At 37.1% G+C, this 20244-nt stretch overlaps 1 protein-coding gene across 4 annotated transcripts in view; it reads right to left on the bottom strand.

Moving 5' to 3' along the window:
• Positions 1–18902, bottom strand: part of supt20 (SPT20 homolog, SAGA complex component) — a 31602-nt gene extending 12700 nt beyond the window's left edge. For 3 of the 4 annotated variants that reach the window (XM_059351428.1, XM_059351431.1, XM_059351429.1), the window contains exons 1-18: positions 18781–18902; positions 16879–16972; positions 15954–15989; positions 13486–13611; positions 12766–12892; positions 12572–12675; positions 11697–11813; positions 11474–11527; positions 9527–9666; positions 9180–9336; positions 7894–7950; positions 7659–7736; positions 6405–6577; positions 6283–6315; positions 6078–6183; positions 4268–4373; positions 2459–2614; positions 744–1056 (exon numbers count right to left, since the gene is read on the bottom strand). In XM_059351428.1, coding sequence (XP_059207411.1) covers positions 744–1056; positions 2459–2614; positions 4268–4373; positions 6078–6183; positions 6283–6315; positions 6405–6577; positions 7659–7736; positions 7894–7950; positions 9180–9336; positions 9527–9666; positions 11474–11527; positions 11697–11813; positions 12572–12675; positions 12766–12892; positions 13486–13611; positions 15954–15989; positions 16879–16881 — 1886 coding nt within the window. In that variant the 5' untranslated portion in view covers positions 16882–16972; positions 18781–18902. The remainder of the gene's footprint in view (positions 1–743; positions 1057–2458; positions 2615–4267; positions 4374–6077; positions 6184–6282; positions 6316–6404; positions 6578–7658; positions 7737–7893; positions 7951–9179; positions 9337–9526; positions 9667–11473; positions 11528–11696; positions 11814–12571; positions 12676–12765; positions 12893–13485; positions 13612–15953; positions 15990–16878; positions 16973–18780) is intronic. The other variant, XM_059351430.1, reaches the window with a different exon arrangement.
• Positions 18903–20244: the final 1342 nt, after the last annotated feature.

Genomic DNA, 20244 nt, shown 5'->3' with positions numbered 1-20244 from the left:
TCCATTCCTACCTACCTACCTACCTACCTACCTATCTATCTATCTTCCTTCCTTCCTACCTTCCTTCCTTATTTCCTTCCTTTCTTCCTTCCTTCCTTATTTCCTACCTACCTTCCTTTCTTATTTCCTTCCTTGTTCCCTTATTCCCTTCCTACCTACCTACCTACCTATCTTCCTTCCTTCCTTATTTCCTTCCTTCCTTATTTCCTACCTACCTTCCTTTCTTATTTCCTTCCTTCCTTCCTTATTCCCTTATTCCCTTCCTACCTACCTACCTACCTACCTACCTATCTTCCTTCGTACCTTCCTTCCTTATTTCCTACCTACCTTCCTTTCTTATTTCCTTCCTTCCTTCCTTATTCCCTTCCTACCTACCTATCTTCCTTCCTACCTTCCTTTCTTATTTCCTTCCTTTCTTCCTTCCTTCCTTATTTCCTACCTACCTTCCTTTCTTATTTCCTTCCTTCCTTCCTTATTCCCTTATTCCCTTCCTACCTACCTACCTATCTATCTATCTTCCTTCCTTCCTTGATTCCTACCTTCCTTCCTTATTTCCTTCCTTTCTTCCTTCCTTTCTTATTTCCTACCTACCTTCCTTTCTTATTTCCTTCCTTCCTTCCTTATTCCCTTCCTACCTACCTACCTATCTATCTATCTTTCTATCAAGAGTCTCTGATGTGCACATGTCAGAGATGCTTCAGACTCTTATTATATATTATATATTATTATATATATTCTCTTACCAGACGGAGCCGACCACGTTGAAGATGTTGAGGCCTGCCGTGTTGGCCATGACCTGTGAGGAGGTGGTCCCTGTGGTGATGGAGGTCCCCATGGTGGGCAGGGGGATGGTCATGACGGGCAGCGGCTGGCTCAGGGCCAGCTGCTGCTGGGCGAACGGCGTGAGGAGGGCGGGCTGCGACTGGCTCTGGACCATGGGAGGGTCTGAAGGAGTCGGGGTCACCGAGAGAGGAGCGGAGAGCGAGTCGGTGGGGTGAGGGGTGGAGCATGGCGTGTTGGTGGGGGTGGGGGTCGATGGCTTGGGGGTCCCCGATCCTGAAGCAGGTCACAAGAAGAGAGAGGGAGATCATTTTCAGCAGGACACACACTACCGGTCAAAAGTTTTAGAACTGACCAATTTTTCCAGTTTTTTATTGAAATTCAAGCAGTTCAAGTCAAATGAACAGCTTGAAAGGGTCCAAAGGTAAGTGGTGAACTGCCAGAGGTAAATAAAAAAAGGTAAGCTTAACCAAAACTGGAAAATAATGTACATTTCAGAATTATACAAGTAGGCCTTTTTCAGGGAACAGGAAATGGGTTAACAACTTAACTCTATGGAGTCTTGGGCTATTTTGTCCATTTTTGAATTCTTTTCATGTCTTTGTAAGTAATTTTGTGTCTTTTTTTGGTCCTTTTGTGTCTTTTTTTTGTCATTTTGTGTCTTTTTTTAGTCATTTTGTGTCTTTAGGTGTCTTTTTTAGTCATTTTGTGTCTTTTAGTTTTATACACTGGCAAATTAATTGTGTTATACAGTAAAAGCAACCCTTTTTTATCTTTATTTTTATTTTTTCAAAAACTACTTCCTGTTCAAAGACAATGCTTAGTTTTTGTACTGATCAGATCCTACTGATCCAAAATATCTACAGTACAGGCCAAAAGTTTGGACACACCTTCTCATTCAATGTTTTTCCTTTATTTTCATGACTATTTACATTGTAGATTCATCAAAACTATTAATGAACACATGTGGAATTATGTACTTAACAAAAAAGTGTGAAATAACTGAAAACATGTCTTGTATTCTAGTAAGCAAAGGGTGGTTACTTTGAGGAATCTAAAATACAAGACATGTTTTCAGTTATTTCACACTTTTTTTGTTAAGTACATTATTCCACATGTGTTCATTCATAGTTTTGATGCCTTCAGTGAGAATCTACAATGTAAATAGTGTCATGAAAATAAAGAAAACGCATTGAATGAGAAGGTGTGTCAAAACTTTTGGCCTGTACTGTAGAAGAAACTAACACATGCCAAACAAAAGCTTGGGTCTCAGGAGGTTAAGGTAGTATATACAGACAGAATGAAAAGGAGTCAAAAACAGCCAAAAACAGCCTAAAAATCCACAAAGGAATTTGTCATGTCAAAACTCAACGCTTTTTCTGTTAATTTGCATCGCAGCTGGTTTTAGTCAGAATACATAATACTAGCGTGCTCGTAGTGATAAAACATTCCGTGTGCTTGTCAAGTATCAGATATGTCCCTGTGGTTTTAGACTTCGTGCTTTCCATATTTCTTAAGACCTGAAACCCTTTCAAGGTAATTTTTCATAATTTGTCAAAAAGAAGAACCAGATCTGGAAACAGACTTTAGAGTGGACTTGGGAAGGACTGATGTAAGATATTCCAACACAACTCATTCTCACCAATGTGGCTGATGGAAGCAAGCAGGCGGTACTCACTCTGCGTGGAGCCCATTGGGGAGAGGGAGGCAGGCGACAGCAGGCCCACCTGGCTCAGCTCCATGGAGTGCTTCCTGTTCAGAGACTGGCTTTTGGCTGGAGGGGGCGTAGGACACTTCAGTAGACCACTGGTGGTTTGTGAACTATATGGATTACCTGGAGGAAACAGAGGAGGCAAGGCAAGGCAAGTTTATTTGTATAGCACAATTCAACACAAGGTAATTCAAAGTGCTTTACATACACATTAAAAATAGCAAGACACAATTGAAAGCAGTAAAAACAGTCAATTAAAACAGGGAAATAGAAATAAAAATATAAATAGGATAAAATAAGATACAGCAGGATAAAAAAAGAGATAAAATAATAAAAAGCACAAGTCAAACATTGTGTAGTTATAAAGTAAGGGCAGTAGAGTAGAGCAGATAAGTGTTAAAGTTAAGATACGCTGTTGGAAACTATAGTGTTTTCAGTCCTGATTTAAAGGAGCTGACCGTTTGGGCAGACCTCAGATCTACAGGTAGTTTGTTCCACAGGTGAGGAGCAGAATAACTGAAAGCTGCCTCACCCCGCTAGAGGAGTGGAGACATTTACTCAATCTTTTTATAGTCACAAACAGGAAGTTTTGAATAAACCTGCTAGGTGTGTCACATGGCATATCATTTTAAAGCTGGATAGAACTTTATAGTCTTGTCTAAGTTGGTATTTGTGCATTTTGTGCTCCTTAGCCAAGTGAAAAGCAAATATACACACTTATACACACACATCAGCTTTTCTTTCTGTGATGAGGGCCGGGGTCGGTCTATAACAGGAAGTGATATGGGCCAAAGTCACCACCAGTGTTATTGTGTAAATATAACGATCATTTGTTGGCTTTGGCACCACCTGTTGGTTTGCAAAAAAGTAATAAAAAGTCTTCACATGCTTATTTGAAGTACCACAGATATTCCTTTTACTTTGTAGAAAATAAAAACACAAGCTGATACCAGTTAACAATGAGGTGATGTGATTTTGTAACAGGTACAGGTGAAAATAGATTCTGCATTCAGAATCTATTTTCCGTTTCCACATTTTGTTGACCGACTCTCTTACATTAGAAAACTTGGCGCTTGCGGCTTGGCATCACGTAGATTGGAACATACCATTGTGTGTGTGTGAGGGGGTGAAAATTAGCTACTACTGTAAATAATTCACAACTAAGGTCAATTTTAATTTGAACACCTACCTTAATCATTACATGAGGATATTTTATAAATAAATATATAATAAATGCAATTTAAAAAAAGAACAGGCCATGTTTAGAGGGATTGTTTGGGATAGTTAAGTGGGCCACTCCAATTGCTTTGGCGGGCCGGAAGTGGCCCGCGGGCCGTAGTTTGGGGAACCCTGCTCTAAATGCGAACCATGAAATGAAAAACCAACCACTGGCACTTCTATGCTGCAAGAGTTAATCAAACTTCAACGTTCGAGGCAGTTCGGATCAGTTTTTCGTTTCCATTAAGTTTCAGTTGCTCCTTTTTTCCACTGACCTCTTTTGTCTACTTTGATTTCTGAGTTTCAACCATTTCCAATATTCCTTTCAACTAACCCCATGAGGAAGGGTGTGAGTTTGCTTTATTCAATTTTGAAATATTTTCTGGGGTGAAAAGAGTTCCACATATAGCAACAGTGGGGAGATTCTCACACGAATGAAGCTATTCACCCATGTTTTCCGCTTCTATCCGTGTCTGTTTTTTCTAACACTTGCTTTCAGGAATTATTTAGAGCCACCACATGTTTTTGCTTCGTCTTAGTCAGAAGTAGCAGCTGTACCTGAGGAGCTGCTGCCTGATCCTGAGGGCAGTTTGATGGGAGGGGGACGATGCTTCACCCCTTTTCCCAGTACAGATGTCTGGACCAGTGGGGAGATACCATCACCCTGCAGATGCAAGCACACCAGTTTGTTAGTCCACAAAACATTGCTGCTGGGGGCTAAAACCTTGTTAAAAAATGGTTTCTTTTAAGGAAATTCAATGAAAAGCGAAAACATTTCATTGAGCTGTTGAGACGAAGTGAATTAATTAATTAATTAATTAAAGATGGAAGATATGAACAATTAGGTGTTGCAGACAGTTTGAGGATCAAACTAGGATATCTTTTAATACTTTTGATTAGATAATTATATAACCCACAAACAAATATAAAGGGTGGCCAATAGTAATAATGAAAAAAATAAATATATACACTACCGGTCAAAAGTTTTAGAACACACCAACTTTTCCAGAATTTAATTGAAAATGATGCAGTTTAATGTCTCAGTCTACTCTGAAATTAATGCACATTTGCAACATTTAAAATTCTTTATTGAGCATGATAGTGTTTTGAAAGTAAAAAAAAGATTCAAAATCACATTTTATGTTGGACTAAAGGACTAAAAAAAGACACAAAATGACCAAAAAAAGACACAAAATTACCAAAAAAGACACAAAATTACCAAAAAAAGACACAAAATTACAAAAAAAGACACAAAATGACTTACAAAGACATGGAAAGAATTAAAAAATGGACAAAATAGCCCAAGACTCCATAGAGTTAAGTTGTTAACCCATTTCTTGTTCCCTGAAAAAGGCCTACTTGTATAATTCTGAAATGTACATTATTTTCCAGTTTTTGTTAACCTTACCTTTTTTTATTTACCTTTACCATTTACATTTGACTTGAACTGCTTGAATTTCAATAACAAACTGGAAAAATTGGGGTGTTCTAAAACTTTTGACCGGTAGTGTACATGGAAATAAAAAGTTCACAAAAATGCAACAAGTAATTGTCTTACCAATGCCAGCTGCAAACTACAATAGCAATGTCAACCAAAGTGCTGTTGAGGCTTCAAATACTTCAAAATGAACCTGTGTTTATTCTAAAAATCTAAGTATTAAAGAACTATCGGGGGAAAGTGTTGCGCTGGGACTCTTCACCCGTGAGCGTACTCCGGTTAGGGAATAAGGACACCGTTTTGACTTTAACTTAAACTTTTTCAGCAGCCGGTCAGTACACACACACACATTGTTCAACACATGCTGGTTCTAAGGACCCCAAACGTAAAACATAGCTGCCCTGTAAACTGCCCGACTCAAACAGACTGAACTAAAAAGTGCCTAAATATAATTATTAACCTGTTTAAATCAACAATATCAATATAATCAAATTAACAGATTAATAGGGTGTATTTGCTGGTCACAAAGGGAATAAATAACACTAAGGATATTAACCCATTGAAGCCTGGAAAGCGAATACGTCGTTTTGTAGTATTTGTATAAGCTCTGAAATACTTTTTGAATTTCATTTCTATCTGCTACAGAGGCTGAAAAATCTATTATTTAGTAGAAGAGTTGACACTTCTGTTGAATTTCCAGAAAAACTTCAGGTTTTAGGGGCTGATTTTAAAATCGCCCAGAGGTTTAACAGGCGTTTTAGGCCTCAATGGGTTAAGGAAAATGACTTCAACAATAAAAAAAAGATATCTGATGAGATCAGATGGATGCTCCCTGTTAGCTGGATAGGTGAGAGTTTGGGTTCAAAAGGAAGACTAAATTCTAAGAAAGAAAAAAAGACTTTTCCTACATCCATGTAAGAGCGTTCTCACCTCGTCTTTGCTGGGTGAGGGGGGCCCCACGGTGCCTGAGTTATGGGACATCTTGACCTGACACTTCACATCTCTCTCATACACTCCTTTGTACTGAGTAAGAAACCTTTGGAACAGACAGAAGACAGAATGTAAACCATGCTTCCCAGCAGCATATCCATAGAAACAGTGCATCTGACAGGATAAAAGCAACATGGTGACTCACCGGTCTGCGTCTATCTTGGAGCCTATGAGGAATCTGTGAGTGAGACAAAGACAAAGAGTGAATGCTGAGCGGCTTTTCAGACGCATTCATGAACACTGAATGTGTCTCTCAGACGGACTTACGGGGGATGTATGAGCTTTAGGTCCGTGCTGCTGTCCTCCTCTGCTTTTGGTTCTTTAGCACAGTAGATTTTCCCATACACCAGCGGGTCTCCCATCGACTGGAAGATAGACACCTTGGTCCTCTGGGGTTGGCCTCCCACCTCACACTCAAACGTGTAGTCATCTACAACTTCCTGTGTAAAGAAAGTGGACAGACAAGTGAATAGAAGAGCTTTGCATGAATAATAGAAATGTTATAGAACTGTGGTGATTGACAGACTGAGTCCATCAAAGATGCTGAAAAAAAGGAAAGTTGACTTGGTTTCCGTCATTCTTTAATTGATGTTGTGTTTTTACTGAAGTGTTGTTGTGTTATCACTTCATGTAATTGTTGTGTATTTTGCATGAATTTTTATAGCCGTGTCGAAAGACAAATTTCTGCTCTGTTGAACAGACAATAAAGATATATTCTATTCTATTCTATTCTAAATATTTCTGACTTAAACTTAAGTTTTGAATCCTTGACTTATTTAAGCAAGTGGTGCAAGTGGTAAAAATGGTTAAATATCTGTGTACAAATGGTATCAACTCAAAAGTTACGTATTATAAGTAACCGTGGAAACCTTTTAAGCTTTCACAATTTGATTTAATTAGTTAGAAATTTTTTTTCAATTCTATGTGACATCTACTGCTAACCTGCTATCTCCCCCTAATTATCCCACCCCCAACTCATACTGCTCTAAAAGCAGGCGTAATGATAAGGGGTTAATGTTCAAATCGTAATTTTCACCACCTGTTTTAGGACCCAGAAAATATTTCCCTTCATCTCACGGACTTGCATATAAAGTATAAAGTATGTTGTATAGAAGCTGTGTGCAAAAGACTACAGCACAATTTATGGACAGAAATATTGTCCCTGACGCAGAAAATCTGCATTCCTATCTGGACTTTTTCTTCCAGAATAGCAGAAGCATGTGTGAAATTCAGAACTGTTTCACATTAGAGCAGTGTTGTGGTCGTTTTATGGTTCATCAAAATGAAATCTGTTGAAGGTTGTTCACCCACTTGGGAGCTATTTTTCTGACTTCACACTTTTCTCATTGTTTATACTAAACAGAAGACTTTTTGAGTGCAACACCATGAGGCTTTGTGGTAATTTAGCACAATGCAGCCAAAGGGGGGTGCACTACACACACACACACACACACACTCTGCTCATTACCAGCAGAGAGCAGCCAGCATTGATCCGAATGTTAACGCTGCTGTCACACTTACCTCAGCAGGCCAGATCACAGTAGTGGGCTGAGAGTCCTCCAGCTGCAGAGATTTCTCCACCACAGCGTACTTTTCCACCTAGAACACACCAACGGATCCATCTGGTTAGTTAAGCTCCACGTTATAACTGCCAGACTATGAGCTGAGTGGGTTCTGAGTGGGTTCTGAGTGGTGTTGGCTCAAGTGTGTAAGTGACTAGTGTCATAGTGTTATAGAGCACCAGTGAGCTACTTACATCAATTTCCTTCGGGACAGTTAGTTGGCAGTTGCTCTGCTTCCACATGTCAACACACTGCAGGTGATGACAGCAGAGAAACCAGGAGGAAAAACAAAAAGAGGTATGAGCAATAAAAAACAGCACTATGACCGACGGAGAAGTAGGTCAACAGTTTCATCTCAACAGTAAACAACAAACAACTTCAAGGTCCACCGCACACGCACGCAACCAAAAAGAGCTTTTGTATCAGCATCTACAGCAGGGGTGTCAAACTCAAATACACAATGGGCCAAAATTTAAAACTTGAATAAAATCGCGGGCCAACATTGAACAAAGAAACCTTTTAATATTTACCAAACATGTTTTGTTTTAACATTAAATATGGAACCAGCAACGCTTATAAACATACAATATATAACTAAATAGTGCAGACATGCAAAATCAAATTTCATATAAAAAACACATCAATGTCATTAATTTATTAAATAAAAATTAAATAAAAATCGTATGCCTCTTTTCTATTTGCATCCTTCTGATTTAAATATCAAAATAAAGTTTTTCAACAGGTTAATACATTTAAAAATAAAATAACAATAATAAATCTAGTATTAGCGGTAAATGTGTCGTATAATACCGCCGGGTCAGCTTTTATAGTACAATAATAATATAATAATTTGGTATTGCCTCGCGGGCCAAATAAAATTACACTGCGGGCCAAATTTGGCCTGCAGGCCAGAGTTTGACACCCTTGATCTACGGAGTTAAATTGTGGAATAAGTTAAGTGTGGAAGTACAGAAAAGCCAAAACATAAGACAGTTTAAAAACAAATATAAAGACATCATCTTTACAAAGTACAAAAATTTAGAAAAGCCTCTGTAACATGGACATATGGAGACTGTAATTTTGTAATACACATGGTAATTGTATTGATGTTTATAATATTTATATATATATATATATATATATATAGTAATTTACAATATACATGTATAGGTATTCACAATGTAATATAAATTGTTTATAGTATATGTATATATATAATTATTTATAATATTTGTATGTGACTATATTGATTATTCATATATGTATGTATATACTGACCCGTTAAGGACTAGATACGTTTTTTACTTCTTCCTACTCCCTTTCGAGCTTGCAGAAAGTGTCTGTTTTTTTCAATTTTTTTGCTTTTTTTGTTTTGTTTTTTATTTATTCATCTATTAATATTTAAACTTGTGTATATTAGTACTACTATTAGTACTGTAATATTAGTACTTTTACTTGAGTAAATGATGTGAATACTTACGTTTCCGATCTTTGAGATCTTTAGGTCTATGACAGGAGCGGGCTTCCTCTCCTTCCTCCTCTGCAGGTAGTCGTAGAGTCGTAGCTGTGGCGGGATGGGCAGGTGGGAGAGCTCCTGCTGCCGGTTCAGAGCCGCTCGCGAGTGTCTCTTGAAACACCTACAGTGCAAACAAAGAAGAAGAAGTGTGTGTTTTAAAAATGATCAAGGCTTTTGCTTCATTCATTGACTTGTTTTTTTTTTCTTACAATGGCAGAGCTCCCCTTTTTCAAAAAGGAAAACATTCATAAATGAGAATCTTCTTTTCCTGGCGTGACTGAATTCAAAGTGATCTGAAGTGTAGTCAGTACCGTTTCATGGAGCGTGTGTTCATCTTCTGCTTGTTGTAGAGCAGGCGGTTGGCTGTGCAGGTGACAGAAATGGAGGGGTCCAAGCACAGAGGCTCAGCTGTGGCCAAGATCAGCTGACTCTCCAGCTGCAGTTTGTCATCCTGAAGCAGAGAAGAACAGACGATACAGAGAACAGCTGGACAATAACAATAACAAATAGTCTGGTTCATTACATACTGTCGTGATGCACTTTATGTGTTCTTTATGCACACTGTTCATTGCACCTTATTTGTTTCACCAACATTTTTATTTTTATACTGCATATTCATATTTATTCTGCACTGGAATTTACTCCTTAATACATACTCCTTCTTTAGACACTTTATTTTTATTTTTACATTACATTTTATTGTATTTTATCGTATTTTTATATTTTATTGCTTGAAGTATGCCTAGGTTGTTCTTTCTATTTAATTCTATTTAATTTAATAATTTAAATCTATCTATCTATCTATCTATCTATCTATCTATCTATCTATCTATCTATCTATCTATCTATAATGAGCTGATGCTCAATGACTTCAGACACACAAGGGAGGACTGACTATTGCAACCTGGTCTCACAGGAATCCGTGGAATAGCCACGGATTTCGCTTAACTCAAAATCCGTGGAATAGCCACAGAATCGCTCAAATTTCCGTGAAACTGACACGGATTTCGCTACAATGCAAGTTAATGACAGTCATATCCCGTGGCTATTCCATGGATATTTGTTCCTATTGGTTTGTTCCAAGTCACGTGACTTTCAAGGTCCCGGCGGTCAGAACAAAAAACATGGCGGACAGTTCTCTCATTTTTAGTGAAAAAAATCAATATTTTGACTTAGTTTCTGCATAAAAATGGATTTTGATTACATTTCTAGTGAGAAATATATGTTTTATTTTCTAAATATTCACTCAGTGAATGTTCATAATCACTTTGTATGTTGGAATAGCCACGGGATATGACTGTTATTAACTTGCATTGTAGCCAAATCCGTGTCAGTTTCAGGGAAATTTGAGTGATTCCGTGGCTATTCCACGGATTTTGAGTTAAGCAAATCCGTGGCTATTTCACAGATTCCTGTGAGACCATGTTGGACTATTGTTATGGTGTACTTCACCATTTTTATTAGCTCAGGCAAAGGGCAAATCAAGACAATGACATGCCAGATAAGGAAGGATGTGGTTACAAAATGGTCCAAAGATTTCCAGTAAATTTCTAAAGGAAGTTAAGTTTGGGGATTTGGGGAATTTCTGCACAATTTCAAAATAAAAATCAGACCATTAAATAGTGAATTTATTTGGGGGTGCATTTCCTTTTTTTATCTTTTGGGAAATTAATGGAATTATTTGACACATTAGTGGACTATATCTGCTTATGATATGGTATAATGTTATTTGACTTGGTAAATACAGCCTGAGTAAGTACCTCTATAACCCAGTTTCATTTCTGTTAGTCCCATTATTCCCCTTATGTCGACATCAGAAAAAACGTTTTGTAGTTCTTCCGTATTAGGGTTGTGAAAACCTATTTCTACCCAATATATCGAATATCACACACTGTCTAATAAATAATTATACTGTATGTATATTATCTATGCAAAAAAAAGACAACAATGTTTGTTTAATGAAGATATTTTAACTAAAACAGGAGAGCAGAGTCCGGGCCATTTACAGTGAAGCGCGATTCAATGAGATCGCACCACATCCGAGAGGATCGCACAACACATATGGTAGATTACAAAAAAAAACAGATTTCAAAATAAAACACAGCGGATCGTCTTTTTCTGGCGAGATCTTCGCTACAAAGTGATTATGTACATTCACTGAGTGAATATTAAGAAAATAAAACATATATTTCTGTTGTAACCCTAGGCAGGATTTTTTTCTTTTGTTTCACAATGATATAGTAAACATGGCAGGTTACCTGTGTCCACTTGTGGTGGTCACTGGTCATGGCATGGACATCACAGATCAGAGTCTTAAAGGCAAAAGACATAATAAACAACTCAGTTTTTGTGTTAAAGCTCAACTGCACTTAATGCTTTTTCACTCATTCTAGGACAAAATCAAACAGTATTAGAGTATTTATTTTTTACAGTTGTTTTGTAGCATGCAAGAGCGTATTTAGATGTATTCTGTTGGGTTACCTGCATGGTTGGCCGCAGCAGGATGTGTCTGCTCTGATAGGTGGGCATTTTGGTATTACCAGACTGCCTGTAGTCTCTCACCTCTACGATGACACAGCCACAGTGGAAGATGTTCACCTGAGATAAAGTGCAAACAACAGATGATACCAAACCTACTGAGGAAGAAGCCATCAGAAACTGCTCTAACAATTAAAAAAAGACACAAAATTACTTTAAAAAAAAAGACACAAAAAAGACACAAAATGACCAAAAAAGACAAAATGACTGAAAAAACACTAAATTACTTTAAAAAAAAGACACAAAATGACCAAAAAAGACACAAAATTACCAAAAAAAAGGACACAAAATGACAGAAAAAAAACTAAATTACTTAAAAAAAGACACAAAATTACTAAAAAGAGACACAAAATGACCAAAAAAGACGCAAAATGACTGAAAAAACACTAAATTACTTAAAAAAGACACAAAATGACCAAAAAAAGACACAAAATTACAAAAAAAAGGACACAAAATGACAGAAAAAAACTAAATTACTTAAAAAAGACACAAAATTACTAAAAAAGAGACACAAAATGACCAAAAAAGACACAAAATGACCAAAAAAAGACACAAAATTACTAAAAAAAAGACACAGAATGACCAAAAAAGCCCACATCATAAATATGTTCTGCGTGGTTCACTTGGTCTGTGATATATAACTTTCCTTTATGGAGAACTGGGTCTGGGTTCTTATTGGTTAATAATATTTGCATTGCTATAAGCTCACATTCAAATCATTCTGAACTAAAATCTACTGTTGAAACAGTGGAAATGTCTCACATTCTACAAAATGATATTGCAGATATACAATTATATATAAATGAATATATGCAAACCTGTGATTTCTCCAACAGGTCCACCAGAATAGGAGGCAGCTCCTCAGCATCTAGGTAATCCAGGAGTTCTCCTTCTTCATATGGCAGACGGATGGTTTCAGAATCTAGAAAGAGACACAAAAAAGGCTTGTTACAGAGGAGATGAAAAATAAAAAAAAAACGACTGAATGGACAAGTGAATTGTCCTCTCTTACCGGATCCATTTTTGCCCCTGAGCATTAAAGAATAGCCTTCATTCCCAGGATACAAGTTGACCACCAGACATGAAACAGACTCCTGAGACACCAGCTTCTCAAGTAGATTCACATTTCTCCTTAAATTCTTCAGAAAGAAAACAAAACAGGAGACAAATACTCCATATTAGATCTCATACGGTTAGAACCATGCATTATTATTTTTTTCCAACCACATTAATCCTTAGTTGAAGCTACAGTACATTTCATATACTTTTCCTAAAAGAAAACATTACAAAGAAGTACTGCCATTGTTTTGTTTTATACAATTAAATATGTATTTGGCACAGTACAAACACAATTACCTAATTTAATATATGTAACAAATGGTTAAATAGTAAATTAATAAATAACATATTAGACTTTTGAGGATGTAGACTTTTTTTGTTTTTACTGTTGAAATATGACAATTTGTGAATAAACACCAATTTAACAATCTGACAGCTTTACAAAACAAACTTTAGTTGCCTTTTGCCGATAAGAAGAGCAGGAAAAGAGGCACTGTTCTTTCAAGTTGTTACATTTGAATAATTTCCCGGAAAAGATAGCCTGCGCCTGCATGTTTAGAAATCATTATCAGCATAGTTTAAATTTTAGATAATCACATATCCCCCACTCATTTCCTATAGATGGGAATGAATGTGGTTTAATGCATGCCTGTCATGTTTACATGATACCAACCTTTAACTCTGGCTCTTTCTCACATTCCTCTATGTACAGCTCATAGAGCTTCTGATACAAACTCTTCCTCCCCCCGGATGAGATTCTTCTTTTGGCGGGTCGTTGTCGAGCACTTTCAGCAATGTACTAAACAACAGATAACACACTGTGTTAATGACTGCTGGGACAGATGGTGTGTGACTGTCAGGGACAGTTTAAAGAGCATGTAAGGACTGCATAGGGATGCATATCGTTAGCCTCATAGCATAATTGCCTAAGTCATTTTTTGGCCAAATTGTGATATCTGCCTAACTTTACTCTCCTACCACTGCTGCATCTTTCTGCCTTATTGCCTCTGTTCTCCCTATCAGAACACTTGTTAGAGTCCAAAATCACTTTCTGCCTTAGTCATCTCTTTGACATTGTGTGGCATTTTTGCCACTCCATACAAACATGGCCGACCGCATGACAAAGAGGTAATACGTCTTCTCTTATTCAACTTTCTAGACAATAAATGTACTTTCAGTCAATCAAAGGGATTAGGAAAAGTGTGTTTTTACTTTTAATCACATTTCTGCGACAAGGTACGATGAAGTGATGTAAACGCTAGCAAAACACTTTTTATTGCAAGTGTAAAGAGATTTGTTTTGACTAGAAATAAGACATTTTGACAAGATATAAGATCAGTATTCTTGGTTAGATTTTGAGTTTTTGCAGTGAACCTGTTCATATTTTCGGAATAGCGTTCAGTGAGCAGAAGTACTCTGTTTTCGTTCCAAAAAAAGACCAGTGTGATGTATGTATTGTTTTTTTTCTTGTTTTCCGAAACGCTCAAATATGACTTAGGCAAATATGCTATGAGGCTAACGATATGTTACAATTTCAATAAGTGCCATCCAGCCGTGTATTGGGGCAGAGCAAATAGTGCATAGACGTTTTTTTTCCAATCATCCATGTCTATTTTATGTGAAGGTGTTCAGTAAAGAGCTGGTCTTTAGTCTCTTCTTAAAGCAGGGGTGTCAAACTCTGGCCCGTGGGCCAAATTTGGCCCGCAGTGTTATTTTATTTGGCCCGCGAGGCAATACCAAATTATATTATTATTGTACTATAAAAGCTGACCTGCCGGTATTATACGGCGCATTTACCGCTAATACTAGATTTATTATTGTTATTTTATTTTTAAATGTATTAACCTGTTGAAAAACTTTATTTTGATATTTAAATCAGAAGGATGCAAATAGAAAAGAGGCATACGATTTTTATTTATTTTTTATTTAATAAATTAATGACATTGATGTGTTTTTTATTTGAAATTTGATTTTGCATGTCTGCACTATTTAGTTATATATTGTATGTTTATAAGCGTTGCTGGTTCCATATTTAATGTTAAAGCAAAACATGTTTGGTATATATTAAAAGGTTTATTTGTTCAATGTTGGCCCGCGATTTTATTCAAGTTTTAAATTTTGGCCCATTGTGTATTTGAGTTTGACACCCCTGTCTTAAAGAATGAGAGGGATGAGAGGGACTCAGCAGATCGGATGGAGTTTAACTACTTCCACCACCGGGGAACTACAGAGCAGAAAGTCTAGTTTATGACTCAGGGCCCTGTAGCGCTGGAGGACTCAGACGCCTTTCACTGGAAGAGCATCGTGAGCTGGAGGATGGAGGACCTGAATGAAGGAGTTCAGGTAGGCGGTAGTTGGTCTAGTTGCCCTTTTTCAGGCAAGAGTTTTTTACAGGGTTTTACATATACAGTACAGGCCAAAAGTTTGGACACACACCTTCTCATTCAATGCGTTTTCTTTATTTTCATGACTATTTACATTGTAGATTCTCACTGAAGGCATCAAAACTATGAATGAACACATATGGAATTATGTACTTAACAAAAAAAGTGTGAAATAACTGAAAACATGTCTTGTATTTTAGATTCCTCAAAGTAACCACCCTTTGCTTACTAGAATATAAGACATGTTTTCAGTTATTTCACACTTTTTTGTTTTTTGGTCATTTTGTGTCTTTTTTAGTCATTTTGTGTCTTTTGGTGTCTTTTTTGTCATTTTGTGTCTTTTTTTTGTCATTTTGTGTCTTTTTTTGTCCTTTAGTCCAACATAAAATGTGATTTTGAATCTTTTTTTACTTTCAAAACACTATCATGCTCAATAAAGAATTTTAAATGTTGCAAATGTGCATTCATTTCAGAGTACACTGAGACATTAAACTGCATAATTTTCAGTTAAATTCTGGAAAAGTTGGTGTTCTAAAACTTTTGACCAGTAGTGTACATAATTCCACATGTGTTCATTAATAGTTTTGATGAATCTACAATGTAAATAGTCATGAAAATAAAGGAAACACATTGAATGAGAAGGTGTGTCCAAATTTTTGGCCTGTACTGTAAATGATAGGAGTACATGTTATTAATTTATATATACAAACACACAAGACTAAAGTTATGTATACACATTTATATATATTTTTTTTACCTCGGCTCGATCCAATGCATATTCCAAAACTTGTTGCTTTAGGAAATAAGAAAAACAGATCACAGTCACAATGGAAACCCCCAGATTGGAAGAGGATAGAAAAAGTTGTGATGAAGGTTTCAAATTGTATGTTTTATCTGGTATAAAACAATGTGGATTCTCACAATATATATACACAAATACATTAATAAAAACGGTTGGGCTAAGACTGCTGGACTCTGGTCACTACTACTACTGTGATCTTCCACAGGGATCCTATAATTACCATTATATCATCAGTATTACAGGATTAGGCAAATTTATTTTCATCGCTGCTACTACTACAGAAACGCCTGTTGTCATTGTATATTTACTGCAACTATGTGTATTACCATTTACCCTATTCCTCTATTATTACTGCTACTATTACTGTTACTACCGCTTTTAATTGATTCTATCTACCAGCACCACAACTACCATCATTAGTCACAGACATCATTATAGGGTTAATGCTGTTATTGTGGTCATCGTTCATTTCTGTCCTTACTTATCTGATTATCTAATATTGTGTTATTCTCATTTTATTGTATTTTTTGTATTTTTAGAGCAACCTTACACATTAACTTTGGGATTAATAAAGTACAGAGGGAGTCCTAAACTATAATAGTCCGTAAAGCCATGTGGGGCTTTCTGTAATTCTGGGCTCTATATATATAAAACTGAAATTCATTGAACTTCTGGTGTCATTTTGTATTCACTGCAAGTATTACTTTTAGCAGTAGCATCCCCATTAAAGTTTTTTTTTGACTGCTGTGAGAGTGAAAGGACAGAGGGGGTCCTTACCCTGTACAGTCTGTAAAGCCCTTTCAGACAAACGTGTAATTCTGGGCTCTATAGATAAAACAGAATATGAAGTAAATGCACAGAAAGAGATTTTACAACTTACCATTGTGGTCTACCGCCAGCTGCAAGGCGAGTGACGGTAGACGATGCTGTCCTTTCTGCCCCACTGTCACCTTCCTAAAGTGACCATTCACACCCTGCACAGCAAACAGGACACGTTACTACACACAAACACAAATAACAGACATATAAACACAGAAACAGTCAGTGTGGCTGGCAGGTAGGAAGGAGAGGACCGATTGCCAAAGAGGCTTCACAACAACACTTGATCCAGATGTCCAATGTCAGCACCATTGATCTGGAGCAGAACTATCAGTATTTAATAAAGCTACCTTAACCCTCCTGTTGTCCTCGGGTCAAGGAAGGAAGAAGAGGGAAGAGCGCAAAGGGAAGTAAAAAAGGATGGAGGAAAGAAGGAAGGAAAGAAAGAAGGATGGAGGAAGGAAAGAAGAGAGGAGGAAAAGGAGAAAGAATGGAAAGGAGAGAGAAAGGAAGGAGGATGGAGGAAAGAAAGGGAGGAAAAAATAAAGAAGGAAGGAGGGAGAAAAGGAGGGAGGCAGGAAGGAAAGAGGGCAGAAATGAGGGAGGAAAGAAGGAAAGAGGGCAGAAAGGAAGGAAAGAAAGGAGGGAAGGAAAGGGGGGGTGAGGGAAGGGAAGAAGGAAGGAGGATAGAGGAAGGGATGGAGGCGGGAGGGATGAAAGAAGGAAGGAAGGAGCAAAGGAGAGGAAATCAGGAGGAAGGAAAGAAGAGAGAAAGGAAAGGAGATAGCGGAAAGAGGAAAGAAAAGAAGGGAAGGAGGGAGGAAAGGAGAGGAAATCAGGAGGAAGGAAAGAAGAGAGAAAGGAAAGGAGATAGCGGAAAGAGGAAAGAAAAGAAGGGAAGGAAGGAGGAAAGGAGAGGAAATCAGGAGGAAGGAAAGAAGAGAGAAAGGAAAGGAGATAGCGGAAATAGGAAAGAAAAGAAGGGAAGGAAGGAGGAAAGGAGAGGAAATCAGGAGGAAGGAAAGAAGAGAGAAAGGAAAGGAGATAGCGGAAAGAGGAAAGAAAAGAAGGGAAGGAAGGAGGAAAGGAGAGGAAATCAGGAGGAAGGAAAGAAGAGAGAAAGGAAAGGAGATAGCGGAAAGAGGAAAGAAAAGAAGGGAAGGAGGGAGGAAAGGAAGGAAAGAAAGAAAGAAGGGGCGAGGGAAGGAAGGAGGAAAGAAGAGAGGAAGGCAGGAGGAGGGAGGAAAGAAGGAAGGAAGGAGGAAAGGAGAGGAAATCAGGAGGAAGGAAAGAAGAGAGAAAGGAAAGGAGATAGCGGAAAGAGGAAAGAAAAGAAGGGAAGGAGGGAGGAAAGGAAGGAAAGAAAGAAAGAAGGGGCGAGGGAAGGAAAGAAGGAAGGAAGGAGGAAAGAAGAGAGGAAGGCAGGAGGAGGGAGGAAAGAAGGAATAGTCAAAACAGATTGGGTCAATTTGACCCGGAAGGACGACAGGAGGGTTAAAAATGACCCCTGATCATAAGGAAACTCATGAAGAGGCGGGAATACAACATCAGGGATGAATTAACAGGATAAAAACAGAGTACTGATACCAAACAGCCTGGCTGGGACTCAATCACATGCCACAGACACAAACAGCGAAGAAGACTTGACGAGCTAAACTGTTTTAGTTGTTTCATTAATTAGGTACACTTTAACGCCCCAGTGACGTAAATATAAACACAATAAGCCTCAGAGTAGCTTGGGTTAGTGAACTCCGGTGCCTGGGCTCCCAGTCACCAGAGAGGCTGAGTAGCAACAAGCTCGTTGATGCCTGACCGCTGAGGCTAACGGTGCTAATGCTAGCATGCTAGCCCGTTCCCAGCTGGGCTGTAAGCTGCAAGTTACCAGCTACGCTAACGGTGTTTACGTCGTCCGCGACACCAACCGACACAGCGACGTCACTCTCAGCGAGCAGGGGGGGCTCACCTTCTAGGTTGCATAGCGGTGGACTGTAGCTCCGATGCAAGAAAACGAAATGAAATTGAAATATCGGTGTCTTCATTGAAAAAAAGTCGGAGCGGCAGCCATTTTCTTCCAGTGTGACAACAACAGCTAAACTTCCGGTTTGGGCGGCGGTGGGCGGGGCTTCACTGAGCGCCGACTTTACAACTGATGCTGATGAATTATAAATAAAAAAAATGATAAAAGGAGAGGAAGAAAACGTTTATTTTTGTTTGATTAACAAAAGTTCCTATTGTTTGATAAGTTATATATATTTTTTTTCAAGTGATGTTTATTTTATTAGGGAAAATTCATTTTCATAAAGATACATTTCTTTACTTTAAAACGGATGCATAATATATTATAAATAAAATGATAAAAGGAGAGGAAAAAACGTTTATTTTTGTGTGTTCCTATTGTTTGAACAATTATATATATATATATATATATATATATATATTTAAAGTGATGTTTATTTTATTAGGGAAAATTCATTTTCATAAAGATACATTTCTTTACTTTACAACGGATGCATAATATATTATAAATAAAATGGATAATTGGACAAGAAAAACATATTTTGTTATAAAATAAAAATAATAATAAAAAATACATTTATATTGTTTGTAGATACATACTAATACACACACACCATATATATACACATATATAATTTTATTTTATTAGGGAAAAATCATATTCAAATTAGTTTACTTACTCTACAGCGGATGTGTGATAAATTATAAATAAAATGGATAGATGAAAATATATAATGCCAATTATATTATTGTTTGTAAATATACATATATAATGTGATGATAACTGTTTATGTAGGCTCCTATAGTTAACCTTTTTATTTTAGTATGGAAACATTCATATTCATGAAGCTAAATTTCTTTACCAACCCCATTAAGTTGTTCCTAATTATAAGTGAATGCTATTTTGAGACTCTTTGAGACATTTTAGAGGCTATAATTAAGGCTACTAAGTAGTTTATTTGTATCATAACCATATTTTATTTTATTTATTTATGATTAATGTTGTGCCCACGTTGTAAATTGTTTTCCCCCACTATTTTCCTATTTATTTACTTTTGTGGATAACATGACTTTTGTATTTGCATTTATTGTATTTGCTGTATTTTTTTTGTATCTTACTTGCTTCTTTTTTTTCTGTTGGGTCTCTGGTCCTTGTTTTATTGCTCAAAAATGAAAAAACAAATAAGAAAAAGAAGAATGAGTCCTGCTATATTACCCATTCATGAGCTACTGTTTTATAATAATTCCAGGACCTGCTTTGTCTGTAATCTAAACTTTGCTCTTATATGTCTTTAAAGGAATACTCCACCCCAAAAGTGATCATTTTTATGATTTATCCTCTGTTGCTTAAAGTTCTTGAAGAACATTTCTGCATGTCTCCACTGAGAATTTGGAATCTTAAAACAGAGAA

Source organism: Centropristis striata, chromosome 15 (assembly GCF_030273125.1).
Source record: "Centropristis striata isolate RG_2023a ecotype Rhode Island chromosome 15, C.striata_1.0, whole genome shotgun sequence".
Lineage (NCBI taxonomy): Eukaryota > Metazoa > Chordata > Actinopteri > Perciformes > Serranidae > Centropristis > Centropristis striata.
This window is presented reverse-complemented; position numbering and strand designations above follow the sequence as displayed.